The sequence below is a fragment of the Mastomys coucha genome, unplaced genomic scaffold (assembly GCF_008632895.1).
Source record: "Mastomys coucha isolate ucsf_1 unplaced genomic scaffold, UCSF_Mcou_1 pScaffold9, whole genome shotgun sequence".
Taxonomy (NCBI): Eukaryota; Metazoa; Chordata; class Mammalia; order Rodentia; family Muridae; genus Mastomys; species Mastomys coucha.
Window position 1 is genome coordinate 100,280,897 of NW_022196915.1, and position 19,015 is coordinate 100,299,911.

The following is a 19,015-nucleotide window of genomic DNA, read 5'->3' on the forward strand; positions in this document are numbered from 1 at the left end:
ATTGTGTTCGTGTGTGTAGTATGTGTATTACAGTTTTATGTATGTAGGTACACATTTATGTACATATGTAACACATAAATGGGGGGTCTGGAAGTGATGTTGGAGTCCTCCTCCATTTTAGCTGTTGAGACAGAGTGTCTTGCTGAAGCCCGAGCTCCCCAATTATGGCTATTTCAATTATGAAGCTTGCCTCTGAGGTATTCTGTCTCTGGTTCTTGTGTGTATATTGCAGGAGGCCATCACAGTTGCCTAGGTTTTATGAATTTTGGTTATCACTGGCTTTTGAATTTGCAAAGCAAACATTGCTTGTCCTTCCAAGACCTAATTTTAAAACTCAAAAGTTTTGGCCTTTTAAGCAAAAAATGCAAAATCCTTCATTACCATTGACTTTTCCCTTCTATAATCCTCAGGGGCAGGAGAATAGAATATGAATGAAGAAAACAGAATAAAACCTTAGTTGATACACAAAATAATCTTCACTCCATTAAATTTTATTTTAATATTTTATATATATATACATAGGGCTTGAGTAGTAAAATATCCTCCATTGTATTCTTTGTTACCAAAGACTCAGAAATGTGATCTAAGTTGACTACACCTTTACTAGATAGGCAATTCATTAGGGAGTTGTAAGTGTATCAGATTTTCCACTTGAAATAGAAAATAAAGAGTGTTACTGTGTTTAGATGCCAATAGCTAGGGAGGAGCTTAAAGAAACTGAATAAAGTGTGTGTGTGTGTGTGTGTTTGTGTGCATGTGTGTATATGTGTGTGTGTGCGTGTGTGTCTAGGTGCATGGTATTTAATAATGTCTGCCTTTAAAACAAGACTCATAGCTAGTGAAAAATTTGTAGTCTAAAGATAAATTTAAATATTAACATGGTAATCTTTTATAGAATAATGTGTTTTTACCTGTTGTTAGAAAAGTATGTGAACTTTATGAACATAAGTTAACCATAGCTTTCTATAAGTTGTGTGCAGTAATATTTATGTAGATCTCCATGGATTTTACATTATTTTGTTTGTTTGTTTGTTTTTCTTTTGTTTTCTTCATTCAGACAATTCATCAATAGCCTTCGGCTGCACAGGTCCTTCTATGGTGGCCTGGCTGACCAGCTTTGTGTCAATGAATTGGCTGCTGCAGAAGGAAGAGCCTGCTGGAATGGGGAGGACATAGTCACAAGGTTAGTCCCGTGTAAACGCCTCTCCTTCCTTGCTTTCTCTCCCTGGCTTTAAAATGGATGCTTTCAGTTGTTACTTTATAACACAGATTGCAGGTTCATCCTTCCTTGCTTTCTCTCCTTGACTTTAAAATGGATGCTCTCAGTTGTTACTTTATAACACGGATTGCAGGTTCATCCTTCCTTGCTTTCTCTCCCTGACTTTAAAATGGATGCTCTCAGTTGTTACTTTATAACACAGATTGTAGGTTCTTCCCTTTCTTTTACTTTCCTCAATAACTTTGATCCTTCTTTCCATTTCAACTCTGAAGCCACCATGTTTGGAATTGAAAGTTCTTTCTTTATTTCCACCTGGATCCAATATACACAACAACCCCAACCTTTACATTGTTGTCTTCTCTTTTGTTAGTTTTATTTGTCTTATTTTTTAACTTCATGATTGTGAGTAACTTAGGTGAAACCTGAATACTCATGCAATGAGAGAGGGGGAGGGAAAGGGGGATGGAGAAAGGGAGAAGAGAGAGGAGAAGAAGGAGGGAGAGAAGAGTATTTCTAAAGCATAAAGTAAAACATGCTTTCATTTATATACTCCCCAGTTAGGCTTTGAATTCATTGAAAGTTGTGTCTGAATCTGGGAAAATTCACTTTATTTCAGCTGTCGGATAGAAAAGAAAGACAGTGTGTCTGCTCCCTTACGTCCCTACTGCATCTGGTGTCTCATGGCTTACCTTTCACCTCAAAGACACATTCACTTCAAATATTGTGGAGTGAGTTGTTACTCTGATAAATACATTATGACAGTACACTTTCAAAACAGTTGTCTGTAATAAATTTTTTAAAAAAAGAATCCCAGGTGTTCATATTCATTATACTAAGAAGCTATATATTCTTATGTTATAGTTAATTAATGAATCTCAGAGATTATGAACATTCACAGAAAATGATTTTGGAAATAAAAACTGTAAATTGAAATATAAAGTATTTGGTGATCTGACTAGAATATTTGTCATTATGTTCTTTGAATCTTGGACTATATTTTAAAATTTTTATTTCACACCGGGCTGGCAAGATGGCTCAGTGGGTAAAAGCACTGACTGCTCTTCCAAAGGTCCTAAATTCAAATCCCAGAACCACATGGTGGCTCACAACCACCACCCGTAATAAAATCTGACGCCCTCTTCTGGTGTTTCTGAAGTCAGCTACAGTGTACTTATTTATAATAATAAATAAATCTTTAAAAAATTTATTTTACACATACTGAGAGCAATCATAATATGCATTTGAATGGATAAAATAGTTCTGTCCATATTTTTCCTTCTACATTCCACTAATTAATTTTTACTTTGAATGATAACCTTTTTCTGCATATTATTCAAATTGAAGTGAAGGCTTCCATAGAAAAGATTTTTAACAAAGATGAGTGAGAATCACATGGTGGCGAATGAAAGATTTATCATAAGCATTTAATGTAAATTTATTTACTCTGCTATATTGTGTTAAACTGTGTTATCCAAATCTTTATCTGTAAGCATTTGTAAGTATTTGTGTTCAGTTTGTATAAGTCTTTTGTTACTTCGTTGAGGTTTGTATAATAGGAGAAGTGAATAACTTAGCAAAAGCTTTTGGATAGAAACCTTCAATTCATATAACAAAATTTCTTTACTTTTTTTTTTTTTAGTTATTATTTAATCTTTTTTTTACACTCCAGATTTATCCCCCTCCTGGTCTACCCTTTGACTGTTTCACATCCCATAACTCCTTACTCACCAATCCCATCTCCATGAGGATGTCCCCGACCCAACCGTGCCTCCCAATCTCCCTGGGGCCTCCAGTCTCTTGAAGGTTAGGTGCATTTTCTCTGACTGAACCCAGACTTGGCAGTTCTCTGCTGTATATATGTTGGGAGCCTCATATCAGCTGGTGTATGCTGCCTGGTTAGTGGTACAGTGTCTGAGAGATCTCGGGGATCCAGGCTAATGGAGGCTGTTGGCCCTCCTACAGGGTCGCCCTCCTTCTCAGCTTCTTCCCTAATTCAACCACAGGAGACACCAGCTTCTGTCCATTGGTTGGGTGTAAATATCTGCATCTAACTGTTTCAGCTGCCTGTTGGGTCTCTCGGAGGGCAGCCATGCTAGACTCCTATCAGTAATAATGTCAGGCCTTGGAGCCTTCCCTTAAGCTGGATCCAAGTTTGGGTCTGTCATTGGACCTCCTTTCCCTCAGTCTCTTTTCTGTTTTTAAAATTTCTTTCCTAAATGTAATCTTTAACACCCCGTACATTTGAATTTAGAACGCACGTCTTTCGGTAGAGTTCTCCATGAAGTGTCTATATTTCTAGAGCAAAGTAATTCTGGATCTTCTCTTCATTATACTCTATTCCTTCCCTTCCCCATACTACTAAAGACTACTGTTTACTAACAAGAGGCATGTGCAGAGACTCCAGCCCTTGAGAACAAATTTCACTCTGCCATTATCTTCCTGAACTATTTATATGGAGTCTGTTACCTCAGTGGATCCCTTCGTCTTCCTTCTGGATATTTTGTTTGCCTAGCATGGCTCTGGAGACTTTCCTGTGACTACTTATGGAATGAGCCAACATTTTCGCTGCTCCCAACATCTATTGTTAGTAAACATATTTCAGTTATGATCATTTTGAAGCAATAAGGAAAGAAACCTAGGCGTTGAGTCATCTACTTCTCCAAAGATAACTCTAATGTACTAAAGCTGATGTGTTGGGCATATTTTGTCTCTGAGGGAACTTTCATGGGAACCTTTTATTTTTATATGCTTGACTTATATTGCATTTTCAATTATGATCCAAAACAAATTTTAGCAAGATTCACAGTGGAGAGCTATATGAAGCCCTTGCATTAAGCATTCATTTTAGAGACATACCGTTAGTTAAAACAAATAATGCCATTCAATTTTGGGAAAGTTGATACCAAGTGAATGTGTGTCACATTTAGGGGCAAAGACGATTATCCTTTTTATGGTATGTTATACTACCCATTGCATCCATTCTGGGAAATTATGCCAAACACATCAACACACTAAATTGGTTGCCAAGATTGATTTTATCACTCATTATAAGGCTGGAGTGATTATTTTGGCAGTGTTCCGTCTCCTGCAGGCATTTGTTAGGAGGTGACTGATAAGATTATTTATGTGCACAGCTGTGGAGAATCTAGAGACTGCTTCTATATCATCAGAGTCTATTAAATTGGGTGCTTGTGAGTGTAAGAGAAAAATGATTAAAATATCTGTAGTGTAAGGAGAGCTAACATCTGAAAAATAAAATGTCTATTTTAATTCCAGCAATTTTAAAGACAACCTTTGTGCCATATACCCTAGTAGGACACTGAGGCCAATAGGCCAAGTTCTTGATTACAGATGAAAATGAGCTGCTGCTGCAATCTATGTGATCTGCATCCCTGAAGGTCCATTTTATCTACCACACTCTTTAGCTATCTTGAAACAAAATTGTTCTCTGGAATGCGTGCTAGTCCCTACTCTGTTCTCAGTTATCTGTAATTGTAATTGATTGTTCAATGAGTTTTCCACTGCCCTCTGGGCAGTGAAGCTTAGATGACAGTCCCTTAATTAGCACAGCTTGCATCCGCCTTGTTATTAGTAGATGGAAAATCTAGTAACTTTCCCTCGATATACAGGAATTCATGATCTCTATATTAGCCCCTGAAACAGCCAGGAGCTGTTAAATACCCTAGTAAAATTAATAAGCTATATAATCTCTACTTAATCTTGATTTAGTTAATGTTTCCTAATGCTTCTGGCATAATCCAGTTGGTTTTTATTTTTTCTCTCTAGTTCTTATGATAAGGCAACCATTTTCTTAAATGATTATGACTGAATCTTTAAAATCAAGTAAAAATAGAGAAAATGTTAGCAGTCCTTTAATGATACTTATGTATTATCACTTTCTATTTCAACGAGGACGTTTTTCTCAACAAGAATGGTTTAACTTCTTCTCCCCCCCCCCCACTTTCATCTATCACCTAACAGGAAAGCAATTTTGCTTTCAATGTTTCTTTTGTTCTTTCTCATACCCATCCTTTCCCCACTCATTATTTTTATATACTACAGCCACAATATAATTGGTTGGAACTAAAGGGTGTTCAAATTGGGATTTGTGGGCTTATTCATCTCAGAAATCTACATCAGAATATGGAAACTCAACTATTAAAAAGAGTAATTTCCAGCTAAATTATTTTATCCATGTGACTATGCATTCCACTTTGCCAAGTTCCTGCTTTCACCTCATGTTTTATTAGAATGAACTCCCTGACTGGTGTGTTGAAACCTCTAACTTACTGTACTACCTATAAAGCCTTTTGTGTTATATAGCACATCTTTCTTCTGTCCTAGTTTCTTTTAGAGTAAAGCCTTTGTATTAATAGGGAGGCTTGAAAACAATTAATATCATTGAGTATACATGAGTGATTCTTCTGAAGATAAACTAACGATGGGTAAATTATATCTGTAAGTCAGTGGTTCTCAGCCTTCCTAATCTTATAACCTTTTAATACTGTTCCACGTGTTGTGATGACTCCCAAACCACAAAATTATTTTCATGGCTTCTTCATAACTGTAGCTTTGCTACTATTATGAATCATATGTAAATATCTGTATTTTCCTATGGTCTTATGTGCCCCTGTGAAAGGTCGTTTGAGCCTCAAATGGGGTGTGACTCACAGGTTGATAGAAAGCCACTGTCGTAAGTAGTACTGGACACTGAGATTTGGACTGTGGGAAGTACTGATAGTAGGCTGTTGATAGTAGGCTCTAAGTGAACTTGAACACCTGACAGTGTAGAAGGGGGATGAATCTTCTTTTTTACTACATATTTTCCTTTTCTTTTTAACTTTTATTGCAATATGATGAGAAAAATTACATGATTTCAATTTATCTGAATTTGTTAACATTTGAAAACGTATTTTAAGTAAATAGAATTAAATCACATTGTTTCCCTTTTTTACCCCAATTCCTCCTAGAGACCCCCTTTTCAATACCTACAATATCTTTTTTGTCATATTCCTTAAAATCTATAAAATATTAGATTGAGAGACAACCCTGGAGATAAAAAACCCTAGGAAAGAAATCAGGAGTCATAGATGCAAGCATCACCAACAGAATACAAGAGATAGAAGAGCTAATCTCAGGGTCAGAAGACACCATAGAAAACATTGACACAACAGTCAAGGAAAATGCAAAAAGCAAAAACAACCAGGACATCCAGGACACAATAAGAAGACCAAACCTAAGGATAATAGGTATGGAAGAGAGTGAAGACTCCCAATGTAATGGGCCAGTAAATATCTTCAACAAAATTACAGAAGGGGGATGAATCTTCAAACTGCCTACCTGCATCTGCTCTGGGTGCTGATTCCTGGTTTTCTTTGACTTAGCACTAGGGTCATGAATATCTCATCGATGTGTACTTCATTGACAGTATGAAACCAAAGTCCAGTGAGCTCATCTATCTCAAATGCATTGGTTAAAACATGTTAGGCAGAATCGTCCTACTAAAGGGATGTAGTGTTGGAGATGTACAAAGATGCAAAGCTTCTACAAAGTCTGAATTCTCACACTAGAAAAGTGGCTCAGGAGTTAAGAGTAATTGCTATTCTTCCAGAGGAACCAGGTTCAGTTCCCATAACCAACATGGTAGCTCCCAACCCTCAGTAACTCTAGTTCTAGAGGATCTAATATCTTTTTCTGCTTTCCAAGGTTTACTAAATATACATGCAGTGAGATACGTACATGAAAGCAAACACTTTTACAAATACAATATAAAAAGAATCTTTGAAAAATTGACAAAGTCTAATTTTAGAATGATTTGTAAGGGGATAACTGAGACACACCTGTCCTTGAATGATAGAAATGAAAAGTATGGCTGTAAAGATGCTGTATGTAGATTAATTGCATCCCAAATCTCCATTTTGAGCCTGACAGTATGCATATAGGTGTAGTTGATGTACGATATTTACAACAGATATAGAATGAATTTTCCACATTCTCAGCTATAGAGTATCTTGGACAGCAGCCAGCCTTGAGCTGCTTTATTGAATTCTTTCTTTCCATAGTTTTATTTTCCTTTAAACTGTAGTCTGTAGGTTAACCATTCCATTGAGTGTGTTCATAGAAAATAATAAGGGAGATGTTAGGATCTTGCTAGCTTGATAATCAGTTGCCTCTAGTTAAGGGCACACCATTATTCTTGGAGAGTTGCACTTTACAAGTTGCAAATATAAACTGTAGAACTAATTCCACTAAAGAGCCACTCTTACTTGCCACTAAAGTAAAATGATGACCAGTTTTTGGATCTTCTAAATCACTGTTGATGCCTGAAGGATGCTTGGTTACCAATTGGTCCTGTAAGCAGTATAAGTCCTATAATGGAAGCATTCAGCCTTAGGTAGTATTTGAAAATCTGAAATTCACCCATAGTCTTGTCCAATAAGTTCTAGTTGAATTTGGGAAACAATAGTGGCATGAACCATTTCTGGACTGTGTGTCAACCCTGAACTTCACTAATTTTTCAACAAATGCTTCTAACTCTCCATGTATAATTGGGAGTTTTGGAGCTGGGAGATTTTAGTGTGGAAAGTGTGAACTAAAAATGAGAAAAGAGGAAGGAGAAGGAGAAGAAGAAGAAGAAGAAGAAGAAGAAGAAGAAGAAGAAGAAGAAGAAGAAGAAGAAGAAGAAGAAGAAGAAGACTTTCCATGACCAATACATTTAAGATTATTTTAATTGATGGTTCCTTACTGACAGGAGTTAAAAGCTACAACTGGGGGTGAGGGGGAGCTCAGTGTACTCATTATTAGATGAGTTATATTTTGTATCACAAGAATCCTATTTAGAAAGATCAACATATGTGAAGGGTAATTTGCAAATTAGTAAAAACAACAATAGATGTTGAGCAGATGCCTCAGTAGTTAATAATGTGTGCAGTTTTTGCAGCAGACTTGGCTTGGGGTTCCAGTACCCATATTAAACAGTTAAAATCCTATGTAATTCCCTCCTCCAGGGGCTCTGACTGACGCCTGACATATTTTAGCCTCCCTTGGCAACTTACATGCACATACTCCACAAAGACACATGTGCATACAAATAATTTAATATTTTTTCAAAATCTATAAGAATAATTATTGTACAATAAGACTGAAGCAGGAGGGTTATTACTTCCAAAATACTCTAAATGAGACTATTACACTAGGTATAAAAAAATAGAAAAATATATCTTAAGAGAGCTTCTCAACTATTTCAGCTTGAAAAAAGAGAGTATGTTTTTTACCCATGCAATAGATAAGTCTTCTCAAAGCAGAACTAACGTTGAAAAACAAAGAGTGTTTCAGAGATAAAAGGAAAAAAATAGTACTCCTATTTTTTCCAACTATGGAAATAGTTGATCACTGACTAGGCATAGTGTTGATTGTGATGAACTCTCAGTTGACAAGAAATCATGCCCTAAAGCTGTGATAAACATCCATCACACCATGCCACCCACACCATGGTCACATGACAGTTCTAATGCTGAGGTACATTTTGCTACTTTTCTTTCCTTGCTGAGTTCCCACAGGAAATCCATATTGTATACAGAATGCCTGGACCCCAATACAGTTGAACACCAGTCATCACCCTGTGCCGACTCAGCTTCTTGCATGCTGACACCACACAAATTGACTATTTTTAACTTGTTACATGCTTCTATCAGAGGCTTTGAGTAGAGGAGTGTTTAAAAAAAGGAAGCAAGATAAGAGTTCACTGAAGTGGAAAGCTAACAGGCCTTTTCCCATCTCGGTGGCACAGAAGTTGCTCTCTCTGGGGTCTGGTTTGCATCATCACAGTTCCTCTGACTTGTGACTTTCAGATTATGTTATTGAAAACAGCAGCAATCGTATGGTGTTCCAGGATGGCAATTCTGCTTTGGTAAGATCATTTTCACACTTAACTTTCACATTCCCACTGGATTTCTACCTGAAAAATAGTTTCTTTTTAATAAAATATTTCTTTTCAGTCTAGTTCCTATGTCCCCACATTACAGTACATAAATTTATTAGCCAGTTATTTGTTCCATTTGGAAGTAACATACTAGAATAGATATCAGAAATTATTGTCATTCATTTATATTTTCTCTTCAAATAGGTCCCACCGTAGCTTCATTTGATTTCTCTGCACAACTCATCCGTTACATGCACATATGATTGCTAACATCTCCAGATCTACTTATTTCTCAGAAGAAATCAGTGAGCTCTTCTAGAAGCTATTAAAGAGTTCATAGAATCTGATGGTAAAGGATTCCCAGATTAATAAATGCACAGTAATAGTTTATTTTTCTTTATATGTTTTGGCTTGTACAATTTGTGTGTTTTTGTGCTACATTTTCCTGAAGACTTTATTTTCTGACTCCTCTGAAATACTTCTATTTCTTTGTTTACTTGGGAGAGATTCAAGAATACAAATTATTTTTCTGTTTGCATAATCTACTTTCAAAGTTCCATCTTAAATCAATTTTATATATTATAACATTTATAAACATGCATGCTACAGATGCTTGAGTGATTAGTAATTAACGTAAGTCTTAGATTGTGGAGGGGATGAATTTCACATTTGGAAGGGGGTCCTCAACCGCATTTCCTCCAAACAGAACAGAGAAATTAAGTAAATAGAAAACCAGTTCCTATTTTAAGAAAGACCATAGAGCCATTGTATTTCCCCTGCCTCCAAGAACCAACCTGTGCCTGACTGGGTTACAAAACTCCATTTTTGGTTGCTATTTGATGCAGTTTTGATATCTAGGTTGGTATTCTATATAGTAATACTTGCTGCTACTCACAAAAGCAGAAATATAGATGTGGGAGAATATAAGTACATTTACAGGAATTTTATATAAAGTAAATATGAAAGTGTCTTTAATTGCATGTGTAGATAAAATGCTGGTCATTTTATTGCTATAGGGAAAATCTAGACATTTAAAGGCATCAAGTGAAAAAAACAGTAAAAGCTTAGATGAAGTGAGCATGATATATTTAAATACCAAAATTATTGGTAAGTAAAAACAGTGTAGGGTACTGCCACAGACTGGGTTTCTTACAGGGTCCCTTGTTCTGCGGGATGATGGGTTCTGGTCAGGTGTTCATGGGATTCAGCTGGTGACAAATAGACTCAACACAAGTAGTGTAGGATCTGAGTGTATTTCTTAAAAAGGACACGAGGCTTTTACAATCATTGCAAAAGAGAGATGAAAACTCTGGCAGCTCAGTAGTCGAGGTATATCTGAGGCCATCTAAAATACACTAGGTCTAAAACAGCAGCCATCTCCTCTGGACTGGCGCAGCACCCCTGGGCTCCAAGCATGCTCGGGCCGCATGGGCCCGGCCAGAGTCCCAGGGGACTGCGGGTGGACCAGCCAGGAGGGTAGAGGCTCGAATCTCAAATCCTCAATGCTGAATGCTCGAATCTCGAATGCTCAATCTCTTGAATCTCGACTGGTGCTGGGCCAGAGTGCTTGGGCCCTGGGTGGGGGGTAGGGGGGCTAAGGACTGCATGAATCTAAGTCCTAGTCCACCTAAGTTCTGGTTCTAGTCCGAGTGCGAGCGAGTCCGAATGCTGAATGCCGACTGCTGAATTCTGTCTCTCACATACACACTCTAGGCTCAAGGTCCCGCCCATCTTAGGTAAAAGGCCCACTTTGTTAATCTTTTGGGGAAGTAGAGACCAGTCTCTTGCTAATTCCTAGGAGTGGTTCAGGTGTAGTAAGTGACTGAGAATGAGGATTTTACTTGACCTTGCCATGGGATAAGCATTCCACATGTGTGTGCCCTACCCACAATGCTGGAAGCAATTAGTCTGGGTGGGTAAATTCCAAGCCAGGGTTTGGCTACGATGTTGGAACGTTGGTGAAGGTCAGAGAGGAATGTCCGATTTTGTCCAGCTGTAAATAAATCATATTTTGGTGGGCACCTAGCACACGAGTACGAGGACATATCTGGGCTACCTCTGAGTTAGGGGTGCCAGGCGACAATGCCGGGGCAGGAGACTGACTTTCCTTGAAGTTTTCGCCTCAAACTGCTGTCACGCAAAGTGCGTGGCAGGGTACAGGGACTCAAAATTGAATCTGGGTAAGTTGACATCATATTTGTCAAATTGGAATACATATTTCTATGCAGGAAAGTGATGAAGTGTATATAGACATACACATGGATATGGATATATACATACATTGATACATTGTGCACATAAATTTAAAATTGACTATATAAACATGACTGTATGTAATCACACACTATATGTGTGTATACATAGTGTTAGCTTTCTATTACTGGAAAAATAACTTTATATTTATCAATCTACAGAAAGAAAAGTCTCACCACCTTGGAGGTGATTAGGTATACTGACTTGGGGCTCTGGTGGATGTCTATGGCTTCACAGATATGGCAGAGTAAACCATATTGCTTCTTGTCCTGGAACAAAGAGAAGGAAACTAGCATCCTACTATCCATTCAAGGGCATTTCCTCTATGACAAGAAGAAATTTTGCTAGGTCCTGCTTTTTAATGATCCTCTCTCCTTGTCGTACCAAAAGCTAGAGATTAAAAATTGACTCTATGAGCTATCAGAGAGCCTGTTTGATCCACACTATAGACACAGATTGTTGATAAATAAATGATATAGTATAAGGGTATGTGGTATTTAGACCATTACAGGAACTGGCTATTCCAAGATTCCCAGGAAAGATGGGCAACCTGACAACCCCAGTGAGAAGTTATGTTGCAGTCATAAGTCTAAAGGATTTCACAAGATGCAATGTATTAATTTTCTGGGGATTTTTGTTTTTGTTCCCAAGACTACTATTGAAACAGAAGACTCTATACTATGGAGGATAAACTGCTTTAGTCCATGTCTGTAAGCTTAATAAATAACCAAAACTAAAAATAACCTTTTCTACCAAATGAAAACTCTAAAAGAATCTAATCAGTGAGTACAACATCCTAGATGTGTTACTAAGTAAAATTAACAATAACCAGCATTGGTTTAGGTGGGGAAGGAAAACCTGTGTTCTCATGGGCTGGTGTTGCGGAGCTTGGGTGTGTTAGGTTAAATATCCAGGGAAAACATCCGTGGAGAGGTCATCTTTGAACTACCATGTGGGAAAACTTGACTTCTCCAAGTAGAGAGAGCTTCATGTTTCACATGTCTGGAGGACAAAAGGAAAGCCAATGTGTGAGGGACAGACTGACAAAAGGACCCAGGGTTCTCTGGGATAAGATGCTATAAGAACTAAAGTCACGTATTGCAGTGCTGGAACTGCTTGGTGTTTCAATCTACCTATGTCCACAAGTCACTGTGCATTTCAAGCTGCAGGAGTTGAACATTAAAGCGCTTTTTGTCTGGATCCACATTCAATTCAGATCACTTCTGACACCAAATGTAACGTCTTCTCCCATGTCAATAGCATACCCAGCTCTCCTCAGACAGCGGCTGCATTTCCTCCAATTCAGCTCAACCTGACACTAATCAGAATGAGTACAGAGTCCACATGTTGAGAGCCTTGCTCCACAGAACAAGTGTTACTTCAGATGCCATTCACAAATTGTAGGTTCACAAGTTCCCCACAGCTTGTGTGAGATGTAGCTAATATCTGGAGAGTTTTATAGTCTCATACTCTGCTTTGGTAAATTTCTAACTAGAATAGCTTAAGGAATTCAGAGAAATGATTGCTTGGTTTTGGTCAGTTAATGGAAAAGGAAATAACTGAAGGGAAGAACTGAAGAGTGGTGCAAATGATGAAGGGTTATCTTGGAAAAGGGTTAGGCTACAGCACATGGGCAGACATGTGCCTCTGCGTCCTACCCTTTCTAGGCACGCCAATTTCCCAGCAATTTGGATGCTCATTGAACACAAAAGCCTTGGGGTATTGGTGGAGACTTCGTGATGAATCAGCGATCCAAAGTCATTGATCATCAACTGAGTCACTTTTCCTACATCTCACCTCTACTCTCCTGAACATGAGGAGAAAAGCTGAAAGTTTCACATTGCTAATTATACCTTGGTCTTTCTGGGGACCAGCCCTCATGCAGAGCCCAAGTATCCCCTCACTAAAATATGAGTTCCTATCACTCAGGATATATCAAGGTACTTAAGATTCAGTTAGATATTTCTATGCAGGAAATTACAAAGGACTTAGGAGATCAGTATTAGTAGCTTAGACTGAAGACCAAATATTAGAACCAACATTTTTCCTAGCAATCATTTATTTATGTTTGTGTTATTATGTCAGAGTACCTGAGAGTGGGTAAATTATAAACAAGAAAATGTATTTGTTCACAGTTCTAGTCTTCTGCTTTCCAAGATTAGGTTTCTGGCATGGAGCTTACTCCACCTTTGCAAAAAAGAAATTCTCACATGGCAGAAAGACAAAAAGAAGGAGGAGGGTGCATGTGGTACTTTCTTTTTTTCTTTGTAATGATCAAATACCCAACAGAAGCAATGTAAAGGAGAAGTGGGTCATAATTTCACCACTCCATTGTGGTAGGGAGCTTATGGCAGCCACCATGGGCCAGTCTGGGAAAGTGGGGGAGCAAAATGCTCAAGTTAGCAAGAATGGGTAAATTCACCTTCAGAATCCATTCCTAATGGCTTGCTTAGGCTAACATTTACTTCATACAATAATGCCACAAGTTGTGGACTATGTATTCAAAATATGAACCTGTTGGTGCCGTTGCAGATCCAAACTGTAACAAGAACCTTTAATAATGGCATTAGTCCTACCTATGACTGAGAGACCTTATGTCAGAAGCACCTCTTAAAAGTTTGAAGCTCTTACTGCTGTTTCAATAGCAGTTATATCTCAACATGACTTTGGGGCCAATCTCTTCACCATAACAATGGATCTTTATAAGCTGTATTAGTTATTCTGCATTCCTCACTGTGACAAAATCCCGGAGAAAACCAACTATAAGGAGGAGAGATTTAATATGGGTCATAATTACAAGCAATTCTAGCCATGGCCTCTTGGGCCCAATGTTTCTGGTCCTGTCATGAGGCAGAACATCATGGCAGTATAATGTGGTAGAACAAAATTGCTAACCTCATGCCAGCCAGGAAAGGAGTGAGGGAAGGAGAGTCCAAGGGTTCTGAAAGGGTCTAGAGGCAAAATTTTCATTTTAAAGGCATGTGCCAATAACTTACTACCTCTAGTAGACCCCACATGCCTCACCTGCGTAGTCCATTTGCCTTTAAACTTACCAATGAATCAATAATTGATATGGTTAAAACGCTCATAATTAAATAAGCTTCCAAGGATCCATCTCTGCTGCTGCAACTGGCATCAAGTTCAACATGAGTCTCTGAAGAATATTTCATACCCTAGAAATAAGTAAGGGCTTTTGAAAAATTCCTGTTAATTAGAAGTTAACCAGACAGGATTGAGCTGGTACCATAGGAGCGAAAAATGGAAGTCTACCAATACCATAGGACAGAGTCCTTGCATAACATTATCTTCTGCTATGGTAATATTTATTAGGCCAAAACCAAGTGTTTATACATCATTGCCTTTTCTACAGGGAGGATTTGCTTGATTGCAATACTTTGTGTCTCAAAAACATTGAATTCTTCTAAAATCATTTACTATACCACTAATTGTTGCGATTGTTCCTCTTAGCCCCTCCTTCTTTAAAAGTGTTACATATGGTTATGAGTGTGTTGGTCTAATACAAACATTTTTATTGTTTGAGTGTTTTATACAATGCATTTGATCACAATCAGCCCCATCCCTGAACTTTTCCTAGATCTACCCTTCCTCTTTTCGCATCCACCCATCCTCAGCTTTGTGTCCCACCCCATGTCTTTTTTCCATTCAAACCACCAGCTATTGTAATAAACATTCATAAGATGGAGGCAGGTGGGCTTTCTGGGGAAGTGTATAGTACACTGGACTTCTAGTATGACCAAGAGATAATAAGGTGGAGAAAAATTTCCAATTATATTCTTGTATAAATCAACTTAAGTCCCTAGAACACAATTAACTAAATTCAAGAAACACAAACCCAATCAGTTAGGTTTGTTCATTTATTAATTTGGTCTAGATAGTTACATTTGATACTTCTTGATATTGTCAAAAATATATAGAAAAAAATTTGTCTCCAGGAAAAAGACATGATTATTCATGTGTCTCTTAGAGGGGCAACCAGAAAATCTGTGTCCATGATTCAATAGTACTTGACCACTGTCTTACCTGCTTTACCTGTAGGAACTTTTCTTCAAATGTAGTAACATCTAAATAAAAAAATAAGCTTCATATGTGACTTTTATTAGCATGCAGAAGTAACAACAAAAATGCTACTTAATAGGGACTTTAGAATGTAATTGTGGGGATTATGGTATTTTTTTAAAAAAATGGAATATACCTTTGATTTTTAAGAAGGCACTATAGGTAGTGATCGAAAATATCTATATGAGGAGAAACCTGGAGGTATACATAGGAGGATTCATTAATAAACCATATTTCAATGGTTATATTTCATGTGCTTTTATTTTATTTTTAATTTTTTACATTTATTTATTTATTTATTTATTTATTTATTTATTTATTTATGCAAGTATGTTGTAGCTGTCTTCAGACACACCAGGTGGTTGTGAGCCACCATGTGGTTGCTGGGAATTGAACTCAGGACCTTTGGAAGAGCAATCAGTGATCTTAACCACTGATCCATCTCTCTAGCCACCTTATGTGCTTTTACTATTGATCACTGAATGTACTTTCCATCTTTTCAAAAGCAAAAATATTATAACTAATATATTTCACAATATCATGCAAATATTAGCCGTTCTCTTTAAACAAATGCATTTGCTTATTTATTTTCTTGGGGAGGGGGATACACTGATGCTGTCACACACATGAGGAGGTCAGAGATTGACTTTCAGAAGTCGGTTCTCTTCTTCTGCCATGGAAGTTCTAGGAATTGAACTAAACAAGCTTGCCTTCGTAGCAAGTGTCTTTACCCATTGAATCATTTGGCATGTCCCACTGATTATTTGTTTTAGGAATATATATTACTTTACTTTTCTATAATTGTAAAACCGTGAGGATGTAGGGCAGTGTACATTTCTATTCCAGGACTGAAGTGCTCAGACAGAGCGAGTTGTGCTTAGATGTGATGTGAGCTTCTTGCTTAGATGAGAGCTTCGTAGTAATGTTGTTATTTAAGAGGATTCTATTCTGAAGTACAGAGTACCTTCTACATAAGGAAGTTTGCATTTCAAATGGTTAAAACTTTAACCAGACAGAATTTTAAGTATTATACATTTCTCAAAGAGAAACATGGGTCACTTTCTCCTAAGCTATTTAGTATCACTGATATAAGTTAGTTAGCCTATATTTGAATCTTCACCACTCTTCAGGAGATGAAGAGATTTTAAAAATCTCCACTCTTTCATATACGTACAGAAAATAAAATCTATACATATTCTCATAATAGCACTTGCTTGGGAATTTCTATTTATGGATGGCAATAAGCTGGAGAGTAGCAGCAAGTAAGTCTAAGATCGATGCTCCCCGTTCTGTGTACAACAGCTCCAAAAATACAAGAAAAAATAAAACGAGGAAAATTCACTGTTAATGATTTAAAGTAAAGACAGTCTAAAGGAGTCTAGGGAAGGCACAATTTCTATAGATAATTTTTAGTAGTATTTTAATTGAGATAAATATTTGTGTTTTGAACATGATCTTTTCATTATCACTTGCTTCTGCAATTTCAACATGTTCTTTGGACAAAAGGCTCTAGCCCAGTCCAGGCAGGCAGATGAAGCCATTTGTAGAATGTGAAAGCTTCAGGACCAGGAAGCTCATTAGGGATTTATTTATTCAGACATGCAAGTCAGCTTCTCTTTGGGACTCTATCCAAGTAAACACAGAAAGCCTCAAAAAACGCATCCACAGACAGACCCATTAGTGTGTAGATTGACACCATTCATCATGATTTCTCGTGTGTGTCTTTTGGGGACTATCCATCTGCAAACTTTATTATTATTTGTATTATTTACTTATGGTAAAAAAAATGTTTTAATACTATTGAGGGGAAGAGGCTGTTTGGGGATTCCTAATTAGCCACTTCCTGTTCTTTTTACTTGCTAATGTGTTGCTTTTCTTTCTAGAAGTTTTCTAACAGCTCAGATGACAAAGCATTCAGCTCCATGAAGAAGACTTCAACTGCTAAACAAATGTTTAGATTTTTATTTCAAAAGAAACCAAGGAAGAATTTATGGGTGGCCAGTGTAGTGGGGAAATCAGCAGAAACTTGTACTTAAAACCTGCTCTCAAGAGTCCTTGTCCTTTGTCCTTAATGAAGCAGAGTTAACCTTTCAAACTGTAAGGTACTTCAGGGAAAATTTACACAGGAAGAATTTCTGTGGCAGAATGTTAGGTTGCACTCTGTTGATCATTAATCGACCTTTTTTAATGGATGTGTGTGTGTGTGTGTGTGTGTGTGTGTGGTTATGTATGTGGTTCTGGGCTCCAGGGCAAGAATGGGGAGCAATAATCCCTGGATGTTGAGAATCCCAGCACACACTAATAGACTGAATGATGGGTTAGATCTTCAGAACAAAGTTTTATGATAAAATATTAGAGTGAGCAAGGAATTGGGGTGCATACGGCAGTCCAGTTTCTATTGATCTGTGATATAGTCATTCCCTACCTCTAGAGGCATTGGTTCACAATATCTTACTCCTGATACCTACTCCATATAGCTGGCACTGGCTGAAAGGCCATAAAATGCCCCCTGACTAAATTCCACAAAGATTGCTTTCCTTGTCTCCAGATGTGTTCAGCTCCAGGCTTTGATACATAGTTCATTGCCTCCTGGTGGGTCGGGGGAGGCTAGACTTTGTTTGTTTGTTCTCTTTATTTATTTATCTCCCCATGGTGGCACATCAAGTCTGTGCAGGGTTAGTAGCATCCTCTCCCATTGAGGCCACACAAGGGACTGGATTGGATCCCATAGTCAGGGCAAAGCTTTAGGGACAGCCCCCACTCCAGCTTCTGGGGGCCCTAGATGGAGATTAAACTGCACATCCGCTACATAGGTGCTGAGGCTCACAGTCTAGTCCATGTATGCTGAGGCTAAACTTTGGATGAGAAACCTCTTGTAATTTTCTCAGCTTTCAATCATCCAGTCTACCTTGTTCCCTTCATTCCAGTTCAGCTGAAAGTAGCTCCGCAATAATCTCTTGAGGAAGCATATAGCTATGGTGTATGTTCTTATGTTACAGAGATATTTCTGACATGTTACAAAGATATGGAGGGCAAGTGAGAGCTAGTCAGAAAGGAAAAGTTTGAGGGAATGATAAGTAGCCCCTGAAGAGAAGACACCAGTACACCACTATGCAGGAGAGCACGGCCACACCAAGACTAAAGTCATGATGAACCAGGGTACACGTAGAGGTTTGAGGGCTGGTTCTAGGCAAAGGGGAAGTATGAACATGAACCAAAAAGGTTAAAACTAAATTTCTTAATCTGCTGTTACCTAATGACAGGAAGGATCAAAAAATTCAGACCATTCCCTACATTTTAGACTATATAGCATCATGTGATATTTGGAATAATGTATTTGGTATAGTTTGGGATCATAGTCTAAAGTTGAACCTTTAGGACATTCAGCTGAAAACTGTTACATGGGTTCCCATGCATGGGTTCCTCACAACTTTCCTGCTTGTCCACCATGGTTGCAACTGTAGCGCTCAGTAGTAAGGATATAAAAAGTCTGTCACTGACAGCATCCCAAACCAAGGAGCTTCTCATTCTTTTTTTTTTTTTTT

At 37.8% G+C, this 19,015-nt stretch overlaps 1 protein-coding gene across 4 annotated transcripts in view; it reads left to right on the forward strand.

The window, feature by feature from the left end:
- The window catches only part of Gpc5 (glypican 5), a 1,368,055-nt gene that overhangs the window by 325,988 nt on the left and 1,023,052 nt on the right, over nt 1-19,015 (forward strand). For all 4 annotated transcript variants that reach the window (XM_031362935.1, XM_031362937.1, XM_031362938.1 and 1 more), the window contains exon 5: nt 1,058-1,183. In XM_031362935.1, the coding sequence (XP_031218795.1) occupies nt 1,058-1,183 (126 nt within the window). The remainder of the gene's footprint in view (nt 1-1,057; nt 1,184-19,015) is intronic.